Source organism: Thermobia domestica, chromosome 18, assembly GCF_964235325.1.
Source record: "Thermobia domestica chromosome 18, izTheDome1.hap1.1, whole genome shotgun sequence".
Lineage (NCBI taxonomy): Eukaryota > Metazoa > Arthropoda > Insecta > Zygentoma > Lepismatidae > Thermobia > Thermobia domestica.
In genome coordinates this window covers 173,502,237-173,529,282 of record NC_137471.1, presented here as the reverse complement: position 1 = coordinate 173,529,282, position 27,046 = coordinate 173,502,237, and the positions used below count along the sequence as shown (strand labels likewise).

The following is a 27,046-nucleotide window of genomic DNA, read 5'->3' as shown; positions in this document are numbered from 1 at the left end:
AAGCGCAAGACCACATCTCATAATGCAATGGCTGTCATTAACAAAAATTGATATAAGTAATGATCCACAGCAATTTAGAGTGATCATGACAGCTTGTACAACTATCTTTTGTCGTCATTCTAGTTGGACTACAGATTATTTCTTTTTCAAAGCGACTCTAAACGTGGCCTAAATAAAAGTACGCAAACTTCATTACCAGTTACGATTTCCTCCGCGTCAAATATTTATTCGAAAATTGGAAAGTCAAGAAATTTGATGTTTGTATGAAACCAAAATCTCTATACTCATTCACTCATTCATTCTTTTTATTCATCCATGTCGTACATTATTGGTCAGAGACGAGTACTTGTCAAATAATAAGACATTTCAATATAATTGATATTACATTATTTTACAAACTAATAATAAGACATTTCAATATAATTGATATTACATTATTTTACAAACTATCACCTAAGTATTCATTAATCTGATAATACATTTTGTTTCACAAAAAATTAAATAGTTCATTTTCGAAGTCCCGTATGTTTTTGATATCCTTCAAATAACTTGGGAGCTTACTAAACAACTTAGCGGACATAGGAAGAACACTTCTTTTAGTGCACGCATAGTTTTGGTATGCTGTGAATATGTTATTCTTTTCTTGTGTGTTGTATAAATATACATCGTCAACATGAAGAAAACTACTTTCATTTCTCTTTACATATATGATACTTTTGTATATGTACAGACAAGGCACAGATAAAATTTTATTTGACTGAAAGATCCTTTTGCATGAGGACCTTAGTGATAGATTAAAAATAGATCTTATTGCTTTTTTCTGTAGACGAAAAGTAGTAAAACTGAAATAGGAGGCTCCCCAGAAAATTATTCCATAATTTAACAAGGATTGAAACTTACCATAGTACAACAACAGCAAAGTTTCTTTGACACTGAACCACGTAGTCACGTTGCATTATTTAACGTTAGACCACATTTGTTTATAAAATCGTCACCAGCTAATACCACTTCATTTAAACACTTCACCGTTGTTGAACATTCCTCTATTTTAATCACAGAAAGTTGAAATATCTATTAGTCCACAAGCCAAAATTGAATTTGCTGAAATTTTGCGCATGCAAAACGAATTAATGGAAGGTAGGAAACGGACATTGGTTCACCAGGTTCAGTTTGTTTTAAATCTTAACATTTCAAACACGCTGACTCTCCTGCGCAACATTAACGGATGTAGATCTTACCTACAGAAATTGAATCAACAGCCTACAGTTACAATCTAATACTTCTATTCTGGAAGCTCGTTTATCTGTTGCAGGAAATTTTACTTTCTGCTTCCTGTGCAAATATGTTTCACCAATCACAATTCACTGTAAAAGACTTTCCTGAAAACAATGCTTTACATTTCACATAAATTTAATTCAACGATATTGATTTCCAAAGATCTGCATTCGCACCACACTTTATGGGATTCCATTCGCATGAACGATAGTTTATATTAGCTAACTTACTTCCTGAGTTGAATAAGATGCTCATTGTTAACGAGGACGGTATTTCTGACTTTTCAGTGTGCAAAGCACAGCTCAAGTACTGATCCATCTATGCACAATATGAACGTCTCTCGCTTATTTACAAGTGATTATAGACAAAGGGATTTGATGAGTATAGAAAAGTTTTAGGTCGAGAAGGAACCTTTGTGATAAAAGTCAGGTAAACGACAGCGATCTTGCTATCCGAAATAACGAATTAGGCTCAAAAAGTTTAAATGGCATGGGTTCATGCGATAATGGAAATTTATCGGTGTTAATCAGATTTAACTCTAATAATTATGCAATTATAATAACGTGAATATCACTCAGATTATCTCTTACAAAAAATATGTTTAATGTGCTGGCCGTGTTGCTTTACCCATGTTTGTAGACGTGTTTCCCAAGCTGAATGAACATGGAGCAATATCTCAGGTGTGATTTATGCACACGCATCCTGTATCTTTCACCATATATAAATGTCTTTAGGTGACGCCACATGTAGAAGTCAAGTGGTAATAAATCAGGTGATCTGGCATTATATTCCACTTGCTGACGTCGACCAGGAAATTCGCCTCGGAATATTGACGAACTTGCAGACAATATTGAAGTGGCGCCCTATCATGTTGGTAAAATAGGAGAAAACTGCTGCATCGAGCACGCGCTGAGGGTAGAATGAGTTTTTATAACGTATCCCAGTAACACTCTGCAGTTAAGATGGCAGTGGGATACCAAATGTGCTAATAATAAGTACATCTTACATCCGTGGCCACAACGCAATTTTCCTCACAACAGCCATTTTACACGGACCTGTCCAGTTTGGGTTATCTGGAGACCAGAACTGTAGATTTAGTTTGTTTACCACCTTTGTGCACGAAAATTTACTTCATCAATGTGTAAAATTAGTATTGCAAAATTGGGTCCCTTTCGCAATTGTAACACTACCCACTCACAAAATTACACCCCCTGATCTCAGTCATCCTCTGAAAGACTTACAGGTGAAGCCTGTAAAACTGCCCCTTATGCGTCAGTAACACCTTGCAAATGGGAGTTTGACTTACGTAGCATTCCAGTGATAATTTACGTGTGCTGCCCTATGGAAATTTAACAAACGATGCGATGTGTCTTCGGCAGTTGCTCTTTTGGGCCGACTTAATTGTGGCTGAAAATGAAATAAAATCTGTGAATTCTACGTCCCATGAATATCCGGAATGGACTCAAAGAGAAAGCTGATCGCGCCTGTCGGTAGCTATACGTATCTCTTCGAATTTCTTCAGTAACTGTGTTACTAGAACGTACGGAACTACAACATGTCCAATGCCTTTTGCAATCACGAGCCACAGCACGGGTACTTCTTTCGGCTCACACTTAGATGGGGTCATGTTTGGCTAATAGTGTAGTTCAGCACCTGGATAAAAATAAGAGTTGCACGTGATTATAATCTCAAAGTTATTAGTTATATAAAATATGATTATACAATTTGCTTTCTCTTTATAAAATTTTACTCCTTTCATATATCTTATGAAAAATTTTGAATTTCAAAATTTTTACCGACATTCAAAATGGACAGCAAAATAGTAGCCGTTTACTTTACAAGCACCACAAAAATTTCCTCTTAGCCTAATGTGTTACTACACTAACAAATTGTGCGTATCTAAACAAGCGCTCATTTTGTAACGGATGGTATGCGACTTTAGAAAAACTCTGTATACAGAGTATATTTCGAAACCTTACGAGCCAAGAATTCAGAAAAATTTCAATTATTGTATTACTAAGTTACCAAGTATTGGTCCCTTTCTTCCTTGTAAATTCGTCGGAACGAAGGCTGCTTTTAAAATGGAATATATGGAACTACAATCGGGCATGTATAATCTAGTGCGGATTATGTAGATAAAAGAATAGCACAAGCTTCGCCTATAAGAGTCCCTCTTCTTTTCTTTATAAATAATATCGGCGAAACTAGGCGTTGAAATGTGTCACTAATAAAATTAAATTCTTAAAACAGTAAAAAGCTTGTAAGATAACTACCTGATGTAGCAAGACTATAATAAATGTGAAATAATACTAAAAGTATAGGATAACAAAACGTAGAGACATACGCGTACTAAAGACTACACTTAATTAGTAAATATGGAGTTAATAATGAGAAATTTAAAAAAAAAGCAATATTACCAAGGATTTTTGAAGCGCATTCGATAGATAGTTAAAATTTTTTCAACATGTAAGTCCTATTACAAAAGAAGAAAGGTAACCAAAAAATTTATTTTTATGCATTGAACTGTATTTTGAATACATCGCACGTGTATTTATAAAATTTGATCATAAGATATAGATCTGTAATATGAGGTAGCATTTCTATTACTTAGACAAGGAAAAAAGATATGTACAAAACAGTATCGTTAAATTATCCTGTTTCGCATTGGAAAATGATTATTATTAAAATAAATACTAGCATTGCAAGAAGTAGTGAGAATCAGTAAGCCTAAGTATTAGAAAGATTTTATTTATTTTTAAAAAGTACTAAATACTATATATTATAGTAAATACCGTTTAAATTAACCAGGATACAAACTGTAAATTATGGAATTAATAGTTTAATAGCTTTTTCTTCAAGCGAAAAATTTTCAATTGAGAATATTTTCGTGAGAATTTATTACGTGCAGCAAGAGGATTGTTTTCTTTTATCTTTTTGTTTCGTTTGTTTGTTTTTGGTAGCAAGAGCATTACGAAAGCTATTTCTTGCCGGTGAAAACGCGTCACTTTTTTGTAGAGTGTCCACAATACTCATCAATTAGACAACGTTTACGAGTACCTATTAATATTAATCTGGGTTTAGGGGTAAGATTTTAGCATTCATCAAATTTTCACAGTTGTTAGTGTGATTGACATTTTTAATGCAATGCGAATTTCAGTATAAATATTTGAACTATTGTCTTTAATTATCATATTAATTTTGATTTTGTTCTGTATTTTTTATTCTTTGCTTCTTTCTTGTTTACTGCTTTAGCTTTTTCAAGACCAGCATAATTTACATACGAAAATTTTCATTTCATTATTTTGCTATTATTATTTTCAATTTACGATATTTGGAAGGCTTATTACGGTTAATTTATATTAATATTGTTAGTACTATTTAAGCATCGTGACTGAAACGCATAGAAGGGTAACACATGCTCCTATTAAATGTCAATCAAATAATTACGAGGGATGATCCAAAAATCAATATAAAATTATGAACAAATTATTTTACTGTCACACTCTCTGCGGTTATATTTCTCCTATATAGACTGCACGTTTACATGATAATGGAATAGTATTACTAGAAACTTAGTGGCTCTGCATCAGTGCATTCTAAAATAGCGAAAATCGAATGGCGAATTTCTGCAATATAGAACCTTGTATCTGAACGACCCTGCTTATAAATTACCCAAAAATTAAAAAGAAAACCCCTTTTTTTTTTAAAATACGATCCACAACATACAGAACGGAAGAGGAGAAAAACCTTACCTTTCAAGTTCAGATGTATCTTTTTCACGTTCTATCAAGTTACTTAAGAAAGAAAAAGGCGATTTTACAGTTGTGGTGGAACCTTCATTTTTCGCTTCAACAATGGAAACAGTTAAATTTGTATCATTGTCTTTGATTTTAGGCTCAGACTTTATTTCAGTAAGTAGTTCTGTGGTCCGGGAACATGTAACACTTTGACATAATATCGGATTCTCTCTCCGGATTACTGTGAACTTAGTTTCTTCATTATTCCCAAATCTCACAAAAATTTCTTCACCTGAATTTTCATCAGGATATTTGCTTTTCTGCGCTTCGTTGACTACCTCAGACAACATAGAAATTAATTCAGTAATGTTATGTTCGTCTTCCATCATAATAGTTGTCACAGGTACTTTATCACAATGTATAAAATTATCTTCAACTCCGTAATTAGTAGAGTGTAAGCCATGTGATGTTTCCAAAAATAAATCGAACCTTTCCCTTGAAAAACCTTTAAAAAACACAAAAGAAGATGAAAACATGAATAGTTTGTATACAATATTGGCTAAAGAAAACAGAATAATAAATTGAAGGTAAAATATACGTAATTATTGGCCTTACGAAATACGCATATGGATATATTTAAAAATTGATAATTCAATAATACATAATATATTAAGATACGTATTTATTCGAACATAAGTATCGAGAACAAATTTCTGTACATCGCCGGGAGACATTTAATAACTACAAGAAATGCTTAAGTTTCTAACTCTTTCTGCTTAATTATAATGCCAGGCCCGTTGATTTAACGTATATAACCGGTATGAAATAATGCAATATTTAAGAGTGATTACCTAATATATTTCATGCAGTTTGGTGTTAAGAGATACCATACGGAAATTAATTAAATAATAAGCATGTCAATTTTTAATCATATATAAAATAAAAATAAAATGTAGAAATTGAAACACTAGCCATAAAAGCTCGATATACGGTAAGTAGCAGTTGTTAAGAAATCACAGATTTCAGTTAATAGTGCGGCGAAAACATTTTGAATGTAATTTCGAGACAATATAACAGGTTGTATTAAACAAAATTACAAATTTCCAGAGATATGTTTTGAAAATTAGTAAGTTGAGAGTAATCCAAATATCATATTTTTTAATAAGCTACATGCAGGAACGAAACGAACTATGGTGCGTTGAAAATTATTTACTGAAGTAAGTAAAGATAAATATTTCTTTGTAATCCAGGATGAGACAAAAAAAATGGAGGTAGGAAATCTCAGTACGTGTTACTTGAGCGTGTGTTGGATGTGATATTACCTCCACAAATTTTTAGGCACCTTAACTGTTTAGATTTCCACATAAGCCCGTTTTGTAGACGAACTTAGGTAATTTCGTCACCGGAATTTTCATCGCGGCAATTTTCTCATAAACATTAGTATGTAGAAAATTTTGTCATGGTCATTTTTTCACCTTTGTTGAACTATGTAGATACAAAGTAAACGACCAAAACAGCTACTATTATCTTAACTAAAGTTGGGAAACAACTTAGTTTGTGTTCGACTCTTGAAAATCGAAGTTAAGGATACTCGACATAAGAACAAATAGCAGTAAAAGAACATAATGTCAGCTTCAGCAAATGCTAAAAGCACAGGCAAAATGGTCCGCTAATGGATTTATATATATTTATATTTATATATATATATATATCACTATTTACAAATATTAAGTTTTGCCAATATCAAAATTTCAGAACAGAAAATAGTAAACAAAATATAACTTATTATAATTCAATAACTGCTTTACATGTTATTTTACTATCTACAACACTATAGGAAACAACAAGCAAAACTTTTTTTTAAACATTTAGTTCCTGTGTTTATACGTTATGCACAAAGACTGGAGCCGTTTCTGCAAAATCTGAAACACCCTTTTAGTTTTCTGTTTTGGTGATTGACCCACAGCATCTTGATGGAACACAGTTGAAAACTCTGCTTCTACTTGTTGAATTCTATGAATACTTGAATATCCAGAAGTTCTTTTAGAGCCTGCATTTCCGCTATATCGAATCCATAACCACTGTTACAGGGTCCGGATATTCACTAAGTTCACTGTACTGATGCACCACCTCACGAAATATGAATTCATATGATTATTCATATGAATTTTATGTTTTGCTCTGCATTAGGGCGTACACCTAGTAAAAAATGTCCCACCTCAAATAACATTTACTTTGTTTTTCTTTTTCTTTTTCTTATATTTGGACCCATTGAAAAGCTGCCTCCGACATCCATGTTTCACTTCTCAATAACTCGTTAAGTCTATATTTAAAAGAAACTTCCAGAAATATTTATACTTTTTCCTTTTTATAAATTTGTTTTCTTCACGTATATCCAACAACAATTTGCCATTGTTTATTAGAGTTGAAATATAATATTCATAGGCACCGACTTGAAGAAAATATTGGGGGGGCCAAACAATGAACATAATCATATTCAGCCGTTTTCTATCAACTGTTTGATGAACCCCTTCTTCTTTCCCCTACAAGTTCTCGGTCCGCTACTCCGCTTCATCCTTTCCTTCCTCGACTGGATTATATTGGAGGGGCGACGACCCCACCTTTAAATATTGGGGGGGCCAAAAGTGTCCTGCCCCCCCAACGTCGGCGCCTATGATAATATTCTTCTTTGAATAGCTCCTAAAAAAAGCTAACTCTTATCACGTGACAGTTAACGTTAAAGAAGGTCGAAGAGTTTGAGCTCAGAAAACGGTACAAGAACGATGCAAATTTTCGTCTAGTTTCGGGAAAATGAAGGGAATGGCAGACCCAAAATCAGTTACAGAGGCTAGGGAGGCCATGAATAAGTTAGGGGGGGGCGGCATTCATTACAAAACTCTTACAAATATCTAAATCGTGCTTTCTGTATTGATGATAGCATTTTGTATTGAGGTGTGAAGGGGCCACGAAAACTTTAGGGTTCCAGGCCCCTCTAGTTCTTTCTAGTTGCGGGCCCGGATAGGCATATCTACCCATATTTGTTTGCTATTTTCTATTTTGAAATGTTGATATTGGCGGAACTTAATATTTGTAAATAGTGATATATAAACCTATTAGTTTTCCATGTTGACTATCCTTTTAACATATGCTGAAGCTGGAACTATTTTCTTCTACTGGTGCTGATGCTGGAACTATTTTCTCCTGCTCGAGTGCCCGAAACTTCGATTTTAGAGTGGTCAATACCAACCGAATTGTTTTCCAAGTTTGATTAAAATAACGTAAGCTGTTTTGGTCATTTATTTTGCCTCTATTTAATTCAACAAAGCGGAAAAAATACCGTGAAAAAAATTCTTATATGATAATATTTCTGTGATATAATTACTGGAAACTTGTCTCAAATATATCTAAAATATTTAACTATCTATTTAATACTAATATTACTACATACATTTTGATTGTGCAGCGTAGTTTTGGTTCAGCTGAAGATTAAGGAAAGCAATTTCAAAACCTATTTCGAGTGCATTCATTGTACTTGTATTATATTCTAAAAGACACTGCTGATGAAATTATCGTGACAAAATTTTCAGTGAGGAAATTACGTATATAGTAATACTTTTGTGACAAAATTGCCGATGGCGAATTTCCCGAGGACGAAATTGCCACCGCCATTTGTAGACATCTCCTGAATAATTATGCTGCCTGGGAATGAGATTAAAACAGAAAACGAACACTACCCTACTAGAAGTATCAACCAAGGAGCGAATCTAAAGTTCTAGAGCATGAATGTCGCATATCCGTTCTGTAAAATCTGGTATGGTCGATAATTTTTCCCGTCACAAATTATTTCTCGATTTTGGGGCTTCTACGGTGTTTTACTTCGAAAGCATTCTTTAAATTGTAATATTTTTTTTGCAAATATTAAAGTAAAAACTACCATTACGTAATCGTATATCGAGAATATGTCTTACACACATAATTACGTCATTTTAAATACTTCACACAGGAAGAATATAAGTTACTCAAAACGTGAAAAGCGACTGATATTGCCAACCCTACTCAACCCAATTCCTTCCATTAAATTTTCTCAATAAAAATTCAAAATCAAATATTTATATAAAATCAAAATTTTGTTTTATTCCACGGTAGTCGTCTTTAGACTAGCAGGGACGGATCACTTAATACAAGTACATCCTGAAATAATCGATGGAACAAGTATCTGGAAAGAAAGGAGAAAGTACGCAAAAAGCCCAAGAAACTCGCATAGAGGAGTCAGAAAAGGAAGGAACCCTCTCATAGCAAACGAACCATCTAAAATTCGGACACAATCTTCCCAGCGCGACACCTCAATCTGTTCTGTAAAATCATTCGCTTATATATCAATTTAACATACATACTTGAGAATGTAATTCAAAACGGACACAAATACTAAATAAGATTATAACTGTTCCTTGTTTGTTTATAATATTTATAACTTCTCAAATAGTGACACTCTAACCGAAATATGTTTTACGTTTGATTGCTTCTAAAGCAAAGTAATTTATGCGATTATTCTTTTTCAGCACCAAGAAATAGAATAACTGTAAATCCTAGACTTACAATCATGTGGCTATCGAGGAACGAACCCTGGAACAGAAGATGTTCTAGAACGTCATTTATCAAATTGGAAATTTTAAAGTGTCCATGAAGTTCCGCAAGTCTACTGATTTTACTGATCCCTATCAGAGTTGTTCACTTTAAGCCTTTGGAGACTTTTGATAAACATCTGTACCATGGCGTCATCTTTGGAATTTGCTTTATAAATCTCTAGTAAAGCATTTCACACTTGGTTTTTGCAGAAATTCAAGCTTGGAAGCATCAAAAAAACATGTTTCATGGGCATTTTGCAGTCATGCGTGCGATGCTTGAGGGTAGTGACGTCACATTGAAGGAAAAACTGGTAAATTTTAGAGAATTTTTTTTAAAAATCCTGACGCATCCCTACTTGTTTTAGGATAACGGTCTGTAATGCGGTTGTGTTCGTAATAAAGCAAGGTTTCCAATTGTACTATTCAAAATTCGCTATTGTGTACCAGAAGTGATATAATCGCGTCGTAATTAAAAAAAAATGATTTTTGTTTTCCAAATTTTTCCCTTGTGTACACAATAGGAATATGCGAGTGCTACCATTTGAAAGCCTTAACATTCCAAAGAGAGCTGGGTGCGATTCATTTTAGGATAGAGGTGTCAAAAAATTTTCGAATGTTTCCCAAATTTACACATTTTCAGACAATTAGTTTAGTAAAGTATATAAAGTATTATCACTATTTATCCTAGAATCATGAATAGTATCTCGTTGTCTTTGGAATCAATGTCCCTGTCTAACGATACCACTCCCATACTGACGTCATGTGCCTGAGGAGATAAACTTCCCTCCGAATTAGAATTTTGTAACAAAAATTACTATTTTCCAAGTTTGGGTCTCTCCGAGCCCAACAATCCCTCCACCGCCCTCATGTCAATGCTCGTATCTCTAAATCACCTAAAATATACTACATAGTGTATGAAATATCTGTGCAAAACACCGATCTAATACCTTGAAAACTAAGGGCGAGAAAAAATTATTAACTCATATGGAAAGAATATCCCATTCTACCCTACATCATAAAATATAACAAGTTATTATATAAAAAAAAATTCCCGACAGATCGCTTTTTATCCGAGGATTATGAATCGTACTTCCTTCTCTGGAATGAATGACCCTTTCTAACGGTACAACTGCCATATATGTACCTGAGGAGAGTATCATGTACCTGAAAAGAGAAAGTTCCCTCCAAAAAGGAAGTTTATAAGAAAAAAGGTCACTATTTCCAAGTTTGTGTTCCTCTGAGCAAAACTGTTTTAACACTGTTATCTCAAAATCACTTAAAACGTAATACCTAGTATATAACAATACCTAGGTAATGAGGTAGGATTCGTGACTATCGGATAAAAAGCGATGTCAGGAAATTTTTATATAATATCATGTCTCATTTTATAACGTAAGGTAGAGTGAGATATTCTTTCCGTATGGGTTAATAATTTTTCCATCCCTCAGTTTTCAAGAAGAGATTGATATTTTGCAGATATTACATAAACTATGCAGTATGTTTTAGGTGGTTTTGACATACGAGCGTTAACACGGGGGGCGGTGAGAGGAGCCGAAACTAAAAAAAAATCTGCAAAAACCACTTTTTTTGGCAGGGGCAATTTTCTCGTTTCACGTACATGGTAACGACATACGAGTGTTACCGCTCGAAAGACTGATTCATTTCGAAGATGTGGTACGATTCATGTTCTACAATGAGTAGTCTTTATGCTGAAGCTGACTGAATAAATAAATAGAGACTGAAAAGTATTATCCGAGGAAAATTGGTAAATCGGCTAGAGCTACAAGACTTATTCTTCGGAACATTTTTAGTACGTCATTCTCTCCACAATGAAACAAACTTTTTGGTACCATTCCCATGTTCGTGTCGTGTACCTCAGGGAAGATATTCGTGATAAACGAGGCAACTCTTTTTCATTTCCGCTTTTTTTCCATTTGGCGAGAATTTCCTGCGTTACGTACACAATAGGGAAATTTAACTGTACAGTTGGAAACTCTGCCTCATTTCGAACAAAACGCAGTAGGAATCATGATCCTACGATAAATAGTCTCAACGCAATAGCTGGTTGACTGAAAGTCTAAAATTTAGCTTAAAAAGTGAGTCTCAAAGAGTTAAATCTAACATGAAAAAAAATCATTGTTAGGTTTCATCCTGGCATTTGCCTAGTGTGAATGAGGTGAAACCTCATTCAAGATGGCTGGCCTCATAAAATTGTTACATTTTTTTACCGAGTTTTTTGAACGGGAATCGAACCTGAGACCTCTCGCACCTAAGGCAAGAACGTTAGCGGCTACGCCACGAGTCATGCTTTTGTTTGAGTGTGTTTGCGAGAAATGCAAGAAATCCGCCACACTTGAGTCGTATCGGGCGCATCAATAGCCAGGAGCTTATCTTTTGTCCTGTTCACTCTTTCCCGATGGTCAAGCTTCCGATCAAAATGGTCTCCTTTTCCCAGTCACAAGGAATTGTGACTGCATTGTTGGAAAGAGCAGAATTTAAAGGGTGTATGTGTGAGTTAGCTGATCGCTGGAAAAAGCAAGTACGAACACGTCAACAAAAAATAACATCTAAGACCATCTTGCGAAATCTCTCTAAATATCAATCAAGACTTCTGATCCCATATTACAATATCTACTTTTTGTTAGATGTTTCCTGATTCGTATACAGAAATAAATGTCAGTTTAACTTAATTATTTCCCTTCGTATTATTTCAGAAGGGACACGACTGTGATTTATCACACAGCCGCCTTGTTTCTACACTTCCTATGCTTCCCTTAATACGCATAGAGCTTACAGATTCACTACTCCGATCTTTTATTAAAGTAAATCCAAGAGAAGACAAATGTACTGAACACAGTAATTGACCAGGAATCATTAAAGAAAAAAAATAAAAATGTAAGACTATGGATAAACACCGGAACGCTATTAAAACTAAATTAGGAAATACAAAAGCAGTTATTCATGTTTGATGGAAATTTGTTCTGAGAAACCAAATTTAAAAAGAAAATGCACGAATATAACTTCTACAAGCGTTTAAACTAATATAATTTATAGGTTTAATATGAGTGTTGGAGTTTTCCATTCCCACGCAATCTTCAGTATTCGGCGATTTTTTTTCTGTCTGCGCTTTATGAGAATAATACTTCTACAGCCCTCATATTTCTCTGTGTTCCATTTGTTAGCCTTTGGTAAAGAGAATACCATATTTCTTTGCACTTGTACTGTGTGATAGGTTGTAATATACCAATGAACATACATTCAGCATATTTGACAGTTGAACAAAAGTTAAATTCATGTCAAAAATTTATTTCAATTTATTTATAAAGATTTTAACAAATTCCAGCTAATACATTCTGTATAATTACATTATAACTATTATGAATTGATTACGAACGAGTAATTCCTTCTGTGTAACTGAACAGTGAGTCATTACATAAAATACACACTGATATTTTTCTTAACATCGGGCCTTTAGTTTCCATAAAATCGTTATATTAGCAGTTTTTTTAGTTATGATCGCAAATGGACGTTATGATTTGTTTCAAAACTGAATAACTATATTCGCAGCGGAGATAATGAGGAACAGACGATAAGTATAAACTAAGAGAGTAAGATGTCGAATTCGCAGTAGTACATTGTACTGCTGTGACTTACAATATTATAGTGCGGTCCATGTAGTATTGTAGTGTGTGTATATATAGCGCACGGGACGCACGCTTAAGGACGTTTATCTAATAGTAATCTTACTTTTTTTGTTATTATTACCATGTAAGAGTTACCCAGCTTTCATATATGTGATTCTGACAGACTAGTATTTTTGTGTAACGTAATAAATTTTGCAATTTTTGTCCTCGTTTTGTTAAACTGTACCAAGTTTTTCATTATCATTCCTGTAGGTGTTAACTTTAGGTGCACATAATAATTCATTCATTCATTCATTGTTTATTCATCCATGTCGTACATTGTTGGTCAGAGACCAGTACACAGGACTTGTCAAATAATAAGAAAACATATCAATATAATTGATTTACATTATTTTACAAACTATCACCCAAGTATTCATTAATATGATAATACATTTTGTTGTACAAAAAATTAAATAGTTCATTTTTGAAATTTCGCATGCTTTTGATATCCTTCAAATAACTTGGGAGTTTATTAAACAAATTAGCGGACATAGGAAGAACACTTCTTTTGGTGCACGCATAGTTTTGGTATTCTGTGAATATGTTATTCTTTTGTCGTGTGGTGTATGAATGTACATCGTCAACATGAAGAAAACTACTTTCATTTCTCTTTATATATATGATACTTTTGTATATGTACAGACAAGGCACAGATAAAATTTTATTTGAATGAAAGACCCTTTTGCATGAGAACCTTGGTGATAGATTAAAAATAGATCTTATTGCCTTTTTCTGTAGACGAAAAGTAGTAACACTGGAATAGGAGGCTCCCCAGAAAATTATTCCGTAATTTAACAATGATTGAAACTTACCATAGTACAATAACAGCAAAGTTTCTTTTGACACTGAACCACGTAATCTATAAATGACAAAATATATACGGCTTAATTTGCTGTTTAGCCCAGTAATATGTGCACCCCATGAAAGCCTATTGCTTATTGTTACACTTAAAAAATTAGTGGATTTTGAATAGTCTACATCAGTTGAATTTATCACAATGGATGGTACTGTTCGAGGTGTACATGAGTAATGACAATTTAGTGCTTTTGTTTTCTTTGCATTTATCAGCAGTTGATTCTGAGATGTCCATTTTATCAAACGCTCCACAGTTTGTTTTAATTTACTTTCTAGTTCAACTGTATTGTCCGCTGTTACAAGGACATTTACATCGTCAGCATATAGTACAATATGTTGGGGATACATATATTGAACAAGATCATTTATGTAAAATAAAAAAAAAGAATTGGCCCAAGAATTGAGCCTTGAGGAACACCAGCAGAGATAATAGCAGTTTTGGATGAAAATGTATAACAGTACTGGGTTCGATTCTACTCCCTTCCTAATGGGGTAACCCTTTTATTACTGTAAGTAGTTCGTGTCCTACGGTCCCAAAGTGGGCTTACGTATTTACTATGGTCTGGGATTCGATTCTCCACCGTTCCTATGTCTTTTTTAGATTTTAACAACAGGTTGGATCGACTACCAAAGCTGACCATATAGCCGCTGGACAACACGGTTCGGAGTTCGGTCAGAACATTCTGGGAAACCGGCACAAAGCTAACTCTAATTATATTCTTAGCGCTAATGCAATTTAATAATGTAAAAATTATTACGTTGCATAGGCGCAGTTTATTTTTGCTGAAAAGAAAATTGTGTTAGATTATTTCTTAAAATTAACAAATAAAAATATGAACCATAATTGTCATTTTGAAAGGATACTCAAAATTTTCACTTTTTGCTTTAATTAACAACACTAAAACTTCACGAACAAATATTACATTATTTTATGCACTTTAATTTGGATAACTGATAATGATAAATGAAAATGAAATGAAATCTTTGAGTTTTATGTCCCACGTTTATGCCGGTTAGGCTAAAGGAGACGGTGATTATGAGAGATGAGTGAAATGGTGGAATGAAGAAAGTGGGAGGAAACGGGAGAACCCCGAGAAAACCCACGAGCACGGTATTTGTCCACCACAAAGTTCACTTGGCGGGGGCTGGGATCGAACCCGGGACCCCAAGCACCAGAGGTGAACGCTCTACCACTGAGCCACCGCGCCCCCGGATAATGATAAAGATATTTTAATTTAGGCCCATTTATTATTTAAAACGCGGGTGACGCGGTTGCCACGAATTATTCACTATATTTCGTTACATTGTTGATTTCCACAATTCACTGTCACTGTTCACCCACTTTGGCACTGGAAGGGAGACTATTTTGGTGATTCCAGGGGGGACGTCCAAAAGGTTCCAGATTACAGAACAGGTTGGTTTTGCTGTTTATCTACTCCATGTCGCTGAGACGACTTTTAGATTAACGTCTGTAGACGAACATTTTAAAGTTGTTGATAATCTTCATTATTATAACGTTAGTTCAACGTTACTGCACTTAATTAAAATAAAACATTATTTTAGTTTTAAGTAGCTTGCTCATTCCAGTCGTTCGCACCAGTTTTTCGTGGTAACTTCACAGGGTGTATATCTCAGACTAAAGCACCTTTTCTCCCCGTCTCCTCGCGTTGCTAAGCAACAGCTCAGTTCGCTACGCAGTTTGATGTGAAAATTAAAAATAGCTATGACAAACCATAAATAGGAATGTTTAGAAACGACGTTTGTCCATTGTGCTAAATTTTAGCTCCTTATTTGGAAAGGAGAGAGGAACTCTACGATCTCCGTCGCAGACGAGACGCACATACATATATGCATATTCGTTTGTTGGCTGAGAGAAAAATTCTTGAGAGCACTTTTATGCGGGTTTCATTTAAAAATTAAAAATTTTCTTCATTAATGATCGATCACCTAAACCGTATAGTTACGTTGGCGCTCGACAGGATGTTTCTTTTGAGCGTAGAAGAAAAACAAACAGAACCCTGCAACACTGATCACTTCACTAGTGTCACCAAATTTCTTCCACTGGTCTTCAAAGGGTTAACATTTATAAGTCTTCTTGTGATGATATAACGGAAAAAAAATTTTAAAGTCCTTCCGGAAATACGGTAACGAACACGTGGGCCATACGAAACGAATTTCGGATTACGGTTGGGCCATAATTTGAATAAAGTTTATCAATGTCTTTCATTATATTAATATTTGTTGTTTTAAAACGCTTAAGTACCACAATTTCAAACACATCAAAACATAAACAAAGTTGTTATAATTTTCTTTCAAAATAGCACATTTAATAATTTGAACAAGTAATTACTGGCATTGCTTATCATTGAACACAAAATATTACATTTATAAGTATATTAAATGATTATAGTAACCTAAAATTTTTACTAATGTAGTGCCTTGTACTCTTAAGTATAACATGAATTAATTGTCTTATTATCATCAAAAAAAACATTCATTTTCAATATTCACTTTCATTAAAAACAACTTCAAACATTCTTGAAAACTAACACAACAAATATATATTCATTTCCATTTATTTTTATTAGTAGTGGTATTATTCCAATTATCATTACTACTATGAAACAAATGTATAGGACACAAATTAAATTCAAGCATGAACACACGTAAATATTTTCAAAATATTGGTTACGGTACGAAAAATTTTCACTTAAATCTACAACAATACTAATTAATCATAATATTTTACATTTATTACATTCTGGTTAAAAATTGACCAAGAATGGACTGAGCAGCGGATGGTTTGTCAGACCATTACACTTTTATAGCGTCTGCCCTCCTAAATTTCGAAGATGCCTACCCACATTAAATTTTTCATTTATTTCCAACCCGGAGATGAGGGTTACTTATAGAATAAAAGGTTGCAATTTAAAAGAATAAAGAAGGGTATACTACGAAAATTGCCTACTCCGGGCATTACATAAATATAATGTTACCCAAGAATGGGAGAGAACCTCATGTCATGGCTTAGCATACATCTTTGCTGGTTTTCCATTACTTTGTAAAAGAAAATATTAACGGCCATCTGGAAGTCGCATATCTGATCACAGATGCCTGCCAACATCATATCAAATAACTTTTTTTTGAATTATCAAAATCATTGCAAGTGTCGATTTCATACAATACAAGTAGTCCGGCTCAACGAAGTTTTTGTTTATCCTACACCCACTCGAGGCTTTTTCAACACAAAAACAATTTCGAAAGGTACCATTTGCCAATCAACAACTAACCTCAATTTATAAACTACTACAAGATTTTCACCCATTCGAATTACTTTAGAAAGCAGTAGCTTAGAACACGAAATTGGTTTCTCAACATGTATGATCGCCGCATTACACAAGAAATCAAATAACTTATTACTGCTTGAATTGCAATTATTTTTCTTTCGTGATGTTTTTCTATGCACACCGATTTCACTGTATTTAGAATGAATACTAAGTTGCATTTTTTGCTTCACTAGGTTTTTCCGTTTACCTGTATGTTTGACCTTTGTTACTACGTCACGATCAGCTGATAGCACATCACTAACAGTAGTTGGTGATTGACGCTTAATTTTGCTGTCACATTCATTCTCAAATCGCTTAGACGTAAGAGGTTTAGTCACCCAATTACCACATTCTTCCTGAAAAGGTTCGTGATATTTATTAATTACAGGTGATGCGTGGTCAGCACCTGACCCTTTTACTAAATCATTGATCGCTGAATTACTAGTGTGATTCGATTCAAAATTTTGGTCACCCTTTTCAAACATACACGTAAAGTATTGGTTACCATGGTGCGACAAAACAACTTGACGTTTACGACTATTTGTCTGAGCATGAGTGCGACTGCGTATTTACTTTTCAAAGAAAATTTACGAACAAACTTGGAAAATTTAGAAAAACAACACGGCATACGTTTAACTCTTTTTAATTTCCGTCTGACGTTATGTAATTTCTTTTTATGTTGCCGGTGCTTTTTGCCACAACGCACTTGTAAATTATATTTCCTTACCATTTGACAAACAACATTTCGTAACTTACTGAAATTTTCTTGACAGGTTTTTAATTTCTTTTCCCACGTTACTGAGTTATGGTTATGGTTAAGGCCTACAAGGCACAGAGCCGTTTTTACTGTCTTCTATATACACAATTTGAGTGCAAATGACTATGCAAGAAGTAACGCAATTCGTTTTATCTGCACTTCTTTAACTTTCAACTCACAGCTTAAAGAACTACTCTTCTCATGACACATTTCAAGAACCCTAACAGACACAAAAAATAAACAAGTTTTGTTAAAGGGAACGCACTCTACTTTACTGGTTGGCAAGGTGCCATAGAAGCAATTTTGCTTTAACAAACATAATACACTACAAGGCTGCGTGAATGGGCTACTCTTGTCTGCACTTTCAACGCAATTTATTACTACTCTAGTAAATCCTTTCGTAGTGAAGCACGCATTGCGTCCATGAATGCTTTTTGTTCCTTTACAAAACAAACAAGCAACAGCTGGAACAGCTGATTGCTCACTCATACACAGAGCTACGCTGGACGTGACCAACTCGATGGTCGGGGGAGGTTGCAAAGAGACAGCTGGGTTGAGCTCGTTATTCTTTTTTCTTTCTGTTTCTTTTCTTTTTAGAATGCTATTCGAGAGAGACAAAACAAATTCTTTGGCTTGACCTAACTCAGCATTAACGTGACTGACAACAGGGATTATTTCTTTTTCTACCTTTAATTCACACTCAGATATTTATTCAACCTGTTCTAAATTATTGCCAAGAAATTCAATGTTAGCTTGATTTAAAACAATAGCCGGTGGCTGGGAACTAACACATGGTAGAATAGTACAACTTTCAACACATTCATTTTTCACTGTTCGTGCGTACATTTTTCGGGCTACGGGGGCAATGTCCCACAAAACACCTACAAACTCATGGTCAACAAATTCTAAGTTATATTTAGCATATTTTATTTCTAATGGTACTCTTTTGCTTTTACTATTCTCATGATTTTGAATATTTTCTAACTCATTAACTTTTACAAAAGGATGCGCAAAAGTTACAGTTTCACGAGGATCAGCAAACCTAACCCGTTTCGGTGGTACAACTTTACAATTTATTTTCTGATCATCACTGGAATCCTTATTACAACTGACATTGTGATACTTTGAATGCCTTTTGTATATCCTTTCAGCTAACCTTTCTTTTGCAATACGTACGATGTCTGAATTTTCATAATGAACTTTTAACTTACGTTTAATATCTGACAAAAAAAAATTCTGATTCAAGAACACATTCGTCATAGACTTTTCGATAGAAATCAAGATTTACGTAATTCACGCATTTTAGCAACAATTTTATCTTCAATTTCAACCCTATATTTTATGTTCCTTTCCAAAAGAGATTTTGCAATTTCCTCTTTAGCTCTTTTACGATATTCACAAATTTCCTGATCTACTTTTAAAGCATTTTCAATTTCTAACAACATAAATGGTTCTTTTCTATGTCTAAATTGACTTTCTACTATTAATACTCTGTTTCTTTCCATATTTTTCGCATTTCATACAGGACAGGTATTATTTCTCTATTTACGGACATAATGATTAATTTACTAATGCCAGAACAACAAAATTAAATAGCACTAAGAAGGCACTACAGTTTACCTTACTAAAAAAAATACAATTAGCGTCGCTTTTATGCGGTTGTGCCAAACGTTCCTGTGATATCGAGCGCCATATATAACAGTACTGGGTTCGATTCTACTCCCTTCCTATTGGGGTAACCCTTTTATTACTGTAAGTAGTTCGTGTCCTACGGTCCAAAAGTGGGCTTACGTATTTACTATGGTCTGGGATTCGATTCTCCACCTTTCGTATGTCTTCTTTAGATTTTAACAACAGGTTGGATCGACTACCAAAACTGACCATATAGCCGCTGGACAACACGGTTCGGAGTTCGGTCAGAACATTCTGGGAAACCAGCACAAAGCTAACTCTAATTATATTCTTAGCGCTAATGCAATTTAATAATGTAAAAATTATTACGTTGCATAGGCGCAGTTTGTTTTTGCTGAAAAGAAAATTGTGTTAGATTATTTCTTAAAATTAACAAATAAAAATATGAACCATAATTGTCATTTTGAAAGGATACTCAAGATTTTCACTTTTTGCTTTAATTAACAACACTAAAACTTCACGAACAAATATTACATTATTTTATGCACTTTAATTTGGATAACTGATAATGATAAAGATATTTTAATTTAGGCCTATTTATTATTAAAAACGCGGGTGACGCGGTTGCCACGAATTATTCACTATATTTCGTTACATTGTTGATTTCCACAATTCACTGTCACTGTTCACCCACTTTGGCACTTGAAGGGAAACTATTTTGGTAATTCCAGGGGGGACGTCCTAAAGGTTACAGATTACAGAACAGGTTGGTTTTGCTGTTTATCTACTCCATATCGCTGAGACGACTTTTAGATTAACGTCTGTAGACGAACATTTTAAAGTTGTTGATAATCTTCATTATTATAACGTTAGTTCAACGTTACTGCACTTAATTAAAATAAAACATTATTTTAGTTTTAAGTAGCTTGTTCATTCCAGTCGTTCGCACCAGTTTTTCGTGGTAACTTCACAGGGTGTACATGTCAGACTAAAGCACCTTTTCTCTCCGTCTCCTCGCGTTGCTAAGCAACAGCTCAGTTTGCTACGCAGTTTGGTGATGTCAAGGTTAAAAATAGGTATGACAAACCATAGATAGGAATGTTTAGAAACGACGTTTGTCCATTGTGCTGAATTTTAGCTCCTTATTTGGAAAGGAGAGAGGAACTCTACTGATCTCCGTCGCAGACGAGACGCACATACATATATGCATATTCGTTTGTTGGCTGAGAGAAAAATTCTTGAGAGCACTTTTATGCGAGGTTCATTTAAAAATTAAAAATTTTCTTCATTAATGATCGATCACCTAAACCGTATAATTACAAATGTGACTTGCTTATTGTTATTTTTTTTTTGTATTTTTACTACTTGTTTTCTGTTTGCCAGGTACGAGCGAAACCATTCATGTGCTACACCCCTAAAACCATATTTCTGGAGTTTTGCCAGTAGAAGAGAATGTTGAACACTGTCGAATGCCTTGGAGAAATCAACAAATAAATCTACTGCATATTTTCCCTTATCAAGTACTGTAGAAACCTCTTTAATAATAATATGGACACACTATTTGGAAAATTAGCGAGTAAAATCTATTGATTTCTAGAGATAGAATAACATCTAAGGAATTTAAATATTAATAGAATAAAAAATATCTCAAGTAGAACGAGCGAAACTAAAGGAATGCAGTAGAAATAGCACAATTACGTTTCCACTGTTGTGTAATTCACCATACAGGAAGCAATTATATAAAATATAAATTTATCTTAGATCTGATACATTATCCATTTTTAAAGGAGTTTTGTGACATTTTTAGTGTAAATAATGGTCCCGTCAGTATTTTCCGTCCTCTGTTGCTCCTGTTAGTTGCCTGCCTTCGCTTCCAATGAATTGCCTACCTTTTTTAGTCTAAAGGACTAAAAAGTTACGTCTCATCGCTCGTAAATAGCGCCCGTAGCAGTGGTAATGGGTCCCATAAATTCCAGTGCCACTCCCATCTCGATGAGTTAAGAAATTACCTAGTCAAGCATATCAAATAATACATCGCCAAATATATATTGTGCGTAATATATTATCATTGTCTTTGCGCTTCGCTCTTCTTAATCAGACGATTAGAGATAAGTAGTTATAATTATTTGCAGGTATAAGTTAGCGTACATGAAAAACACAACTGTAATTTTATGGTTGCCCCATGCTGTTAATCTTTAATATATACATTTTTGTCTTTAATATAACTCGAAAGAAATTCTTAATTAACACTACGCTGGTAACGTTGGGCCTGTGAGACCCAAGCATTTACAAAAAATAATATAACTTTATTTGGCAACACTCGAACTGCTACATCCTCCCTAGTGATGGGCAGTGGGAATATTCCCGGTGGGAAAGAATTTAAAAATGGGAATATTCCCGGGTTTTTCCCTTGCCTATAAATTCCCGGGAAGAAATTTATTTTAATTTCTTTACTTTATCTTCCAAATTATAAGAACCATACGGCTAATTACTTATACTATTTAATATATTACGATTTACTTCTAGATTTTAAAGAATTTGGAGGTTAAAAAAATTTAAAATTGTATTGTACCGTACTGTATTGTATTTATTGTATTGTATTGTATTTGTTTTCATCCTTTTTCATACAAATTGTTCACAACGTGAACGTACGAGTTGGACATGTACTTTATTGACGTGCACTTTATATAACTAATAATATGACTTTTTAAGTTCCATTTCCATTTGCACTAAAAGTAGGATAATTGTTTAGTATTGGAGGCCAAAACTAGCAAAAAGTAGGATGATTAATTACGGAAGAAATGAGTTGATATTGATGTTCAAGTTGTCAAGAAAGTATCGAACATATCTTTTTAAGGCAGGAGGGGATTTATACAAACTGCAAAGGTAAGTGGAAGTGATTTATGTGAGAAAAAAAAATAAATTGTTGGTAACGAAGATAGAAAACAACGTGGCATGCGGAGCTCTAACCCGCCATCATTCGTTAACGCTCGCTCTGCAATGCTGTCTGAATTTAATGTTTGTAACGTCATTTAACGTATGAAACCATAAAACAACCGCATAGGAATAGAATATCGCAAAAAAGTAGGTGCAATCGATGGCCCCCAATGCTAAAGAACTGCCAAAATTAGCAAAGTAGGCTACTAAATTACAAATAATAAAAAGGAACCATTTGTAAAGTAATTTAGAATTATGTAGAAATAGAGATGGAATACTATTAATAAACCCTGAACCATCATTAGTAATAGACGTCGGTCTGTCTCTTCTCTCTGACTCGAATTTCTGAAGAGGTACTCGGACTTGTTTTACATGCGAACTAACGTATGGAATTTCGAGAAATAGGTAGAATGAAAGGTCGTGTATGGCAATGTTACGTGCTAAAATATAAAGATAAGTAAGTAAGAATCTTGCAAATTTTGTGAACATTAATATGTATGCGCAAATGTTGATAAATTGGTGAGACATGTATCTTCCAGCATTTAGGCTACCCAACCTAATTGGTTTATAACATTTATAAATTTAATGTGTTTATAATATCAGTAATAGAGTAAAGTTGAGCAAATCCACTTACATATAAATTTAAACTGTTACTATATAATTTTTCACACATATTTAATTGACAGAACATATTGTAAATAAATTAGCATTTATGCGTACTCTCTAAATATAATAAAGTGTTAATTAAGTAACATAGTACCGTTCAGAATATATAGATTTTGAAGAATCCTCTGTGGACAATAGTAATAATATGCTGTGATATAAAAATTAATTCAACTTTGATATCATAATATAATAATAGAATTTAATTTTATTTGATTGCACATAAATTCCCAGATGAATTCCCATTTTGGGAATCTTCCCGGGAATATTCCCAAAAAATATCTTCCCGGGAATTTACCCATCACTAATCCTCCCCCTACCTTCCGCTCGTAAGTTGTGGTTTAATCATACGTAGCCTGTTTTAGTTTTCGCTTGGTCATTGTTGTGTGCCGCGTGCTTTTTCATAGAGTGTGCCAGACAGACCCAACGTTACCAGTGATGTTATTTTTACTAGCACGATAAAATAATATTAAGTAGCGATTTTAGAAGGGAAAACTTCATATTTCCGTGTGTTGATGTGCATGTTTTTTAAGCACTTGTCGTATAGTTTTTTTATATATTCAAGTGAAGCATGGCCGAAAGCTATGAGGCATATGTTCAAAGAATAAGGGACATGTTAGAGCAAGAACTAAGTGATGTAGCTTGCAAAGAAGATGATGAAGATTGTGATCCTGACTTTTGTTTGCCTAGTGATCATTATACTAGTGATGAAGGATAAAACAGTGATGAAAGTTCTGATTTTGAAGAAACGGTGCACAAATATTTTGTAGGTAGACACAAGGACACGAAATGGAGGAAGAAAAAATGAAATGTGAATATTCGTTCTCGTTCTAGTAACATCGTGACTGCTCGTATACCGATGTATAAAGAATTGTCTAAAGAATTGATACAGAGCCAGTTGATGCAGAGAACACAAAATAAACGCCATCCTACTGATCTTCGAAAATCAGCTGCAAGATTATGTGCATTTACCCTTGAAGAGCATGCTCCTATGCAGCGAGAATTGAAACGAGGACATTACTACATATGTAAAGACAGCAAAACCAGGTACTTTTGCCAAAATTGTAGTAAGTGGATTTGCCTGGGTCACGCAAGAATGTTGTGTGGTGAATGTTCAGATCATTACACGTAAAGATGCCAATAAGAGTGGCTGCAGTTTTTCATAAAATAAAGTTAAAAGACATATTTTCCTTCAGTTTCAAGTAATATCGTCATTACCTAACACTTTTCATTTTTTTGTATCATGTCTGGAATATTGTTTAACGTATTGAATACTGTTTAAACCAAACCTAACTAAATAATAGCTGAATGAAAAATGTTCGTTAAATACTTTCATAACAATAAAAGACATATATTAATTTTGAATTTGGCATTCAAAATAAATTACTGTACTCTTTCGTTTAATGTAGCTAAAGATCATTTCGTCAATGTAAGCTCGAAGTAATAAAATATTCTTCTTTAATTGATTTCAGTGCGTAAAAACTTGAATGGGTCCCGTAGACCCAACATTTATAAAAGTTTCCTGAACCTTACCACTGTAGTGTTAAGAGAATTAGATTAGTTCCTTCAGCACGAGAAATTGTCGTTCCTTTTGTTATCACCACGATCAGGTATTGGAACGAAACGATGCAGATCAAAATTAATTTGACGAAGCACACTCTATCTATTGTGCACTTGAATTATATACTTCAAGATTGCATACTTAAAGTGTGTATTTCGTAATTTTGTACACGGCCTATGTTTTCCATGCAGCTTTAAAAAACAGGAAAATAGAACTCTGCTTAGTACAAGTTAAAAAACGCTGAAAGAATTAAGAATTTTCATTGTTAACACTAGTGTAAATCGCGGTACTGGTATACAATAGTTCGTTATAAAGTAATAATATTACCTACGTAAAATCAGTTAGTGCATATGAAACATGCTTAGAATATAAAAGTAATAATATTACCTAGGTAAAATGAGTTATTGCATATGAACCATTGCCTAGAATATAAACTTCCACCATCCGGGCGAGTCTCCATAATGTAGAACATCATATTTCATATTTACAACTGTAATGTCAAATCAATACAAGGAATATTCTCGGCTTTCTAAGTAAGTGCAAATTACAGATGACTGTATCACATACCAATTTTTATCAGGAAAACATTTCTGCATTACGTAGGAAACCTGTACCGTATGTTTTTGAATATAAAGATTCTATAGTGAACCGACTAAAACTCCTTTACTATGTGATTTTATGCAGTAAGAAGTGTCCTTTGGACTTGTTTACGACATCCTGTGCTGAAGGGATTGTCCCTATGTACACTCCTTCTTCCGCGTGGACAAACATGTTTCGCTACTGCTCTGAATCAAGTAGTTAGCATTGTCGCTATTATTGACTACGTAGGACAAGTTTTCTTTTGTATTTTGTACAGCCGTTTGATATCATGAGAACTTAGTTAACCAGATCCATAAGCATTTATATATATATATATATATATATATGTGTGTGTGTGTGTGTGTGTGTGTGTTTTAACACCAATATCTACTTTTAAGATTTAAGTCATTGTAAAGTGAACCTGCATCTGTGAATGCAACTCATACATAGGTTGCGTTTTAACTGCATTCGAACGCAATATCATTTCCTAACACAGGATGTATCAATTACATTCTGTTTCCCAGTGGCAGTACATTTCTGCACATTGCACAGAACTTCTATTTCATGTTTACCAGTGGAGTGTTACTAGTATGAAAACATGACAAGTCACAAGTGCTAGAGGTAATATTATTCTAAGAAGAACTTACTCTACACTATTTTATCTGTGAGTTGTGCAGTGGTTAAAAAAACGGCCTATGTTTAGCAGAAGGGGTCCAGCTCTTTTCTCTAAAAAATGTTACTATTTTTGTAATTTCTGCTCACATTCGGTTAGTTTAGGGTAGAGTTGGTTAGTTTAAGTTAGGTTAGGCTAGTTTAGGTTACGTTAGGTTAGTTTAGTTTATGTTATATTAGTGTAGGAGTCCCTCATAATTTTCCAAAAAATGATAGAATTTCGCTTATTTCTACTAATATTCCGTTAGTTTAGGTTAGTTCAGGTTAGCTTACGTTAGTTTATGTTAGGTTAGCTTAGATTTGGTTACGTTATGTTACGTCTAAGTACTTGCATCACTCATTTCTCCTGTAAATTTTGTGATTTTTACGTGCTTCTGGACCCCTTGTACTAAACATACTCCAAAAAAACATCGAAAATGTGCTTTCGTAGTGACAGAAACTGAGAAATGAATAGTTTGTGAAACGTAAACAAAACTTGTACCGTATTTGTGCTTCCACTAGGATTATTATTTTAGTATTTTAAATGCGAGGTAACCCTCTGGAGGTAAAGAAATGTTGAATCCAATCTCCAATGGATAAAAGTGAAAAGTTGTGCCAAAATAATAATAACTTTGTAGATTTCATTTTATTAGTTCGTAGTGGATTCTCAGAATTTTTAAAAATATATTACAATAAATTGGCGGCCATTTGCAATCTCATAGCTGCAAACTCTATGAAAGTCAGCGTTGCCAGTTCACCCTG

General features: G+C 34.0%; 1 protein-coding gene across 1 annotated transcript; it reads right to left on the bottom strand.

Moving 5' to 3' along the window:
- LOC145674872 (uncharacterized) lies at positions 1-26,779 on the bottom strand. Its single transcript, XM_081745115.1, has 3 exons — positions 25,442-26,779; positions 5,028-5,517; positions 1-2,928 (listed from the first exon to the last, which is right to left on the bottom strand). The coding sequence occupies exons 1-3, from the start codon at positions 25,527-25,529 to the stop codon at positions 2,922-2,924; spliced, it is 585 nt and encodes a 194-aa protein (XP_081601241.1). The 5' UTR covers positions 25,530-26,779; the 3' UTR covers positions 1-2,921.
- Positions 26,780-27,046: the final 267 nt, after the last annotated feature.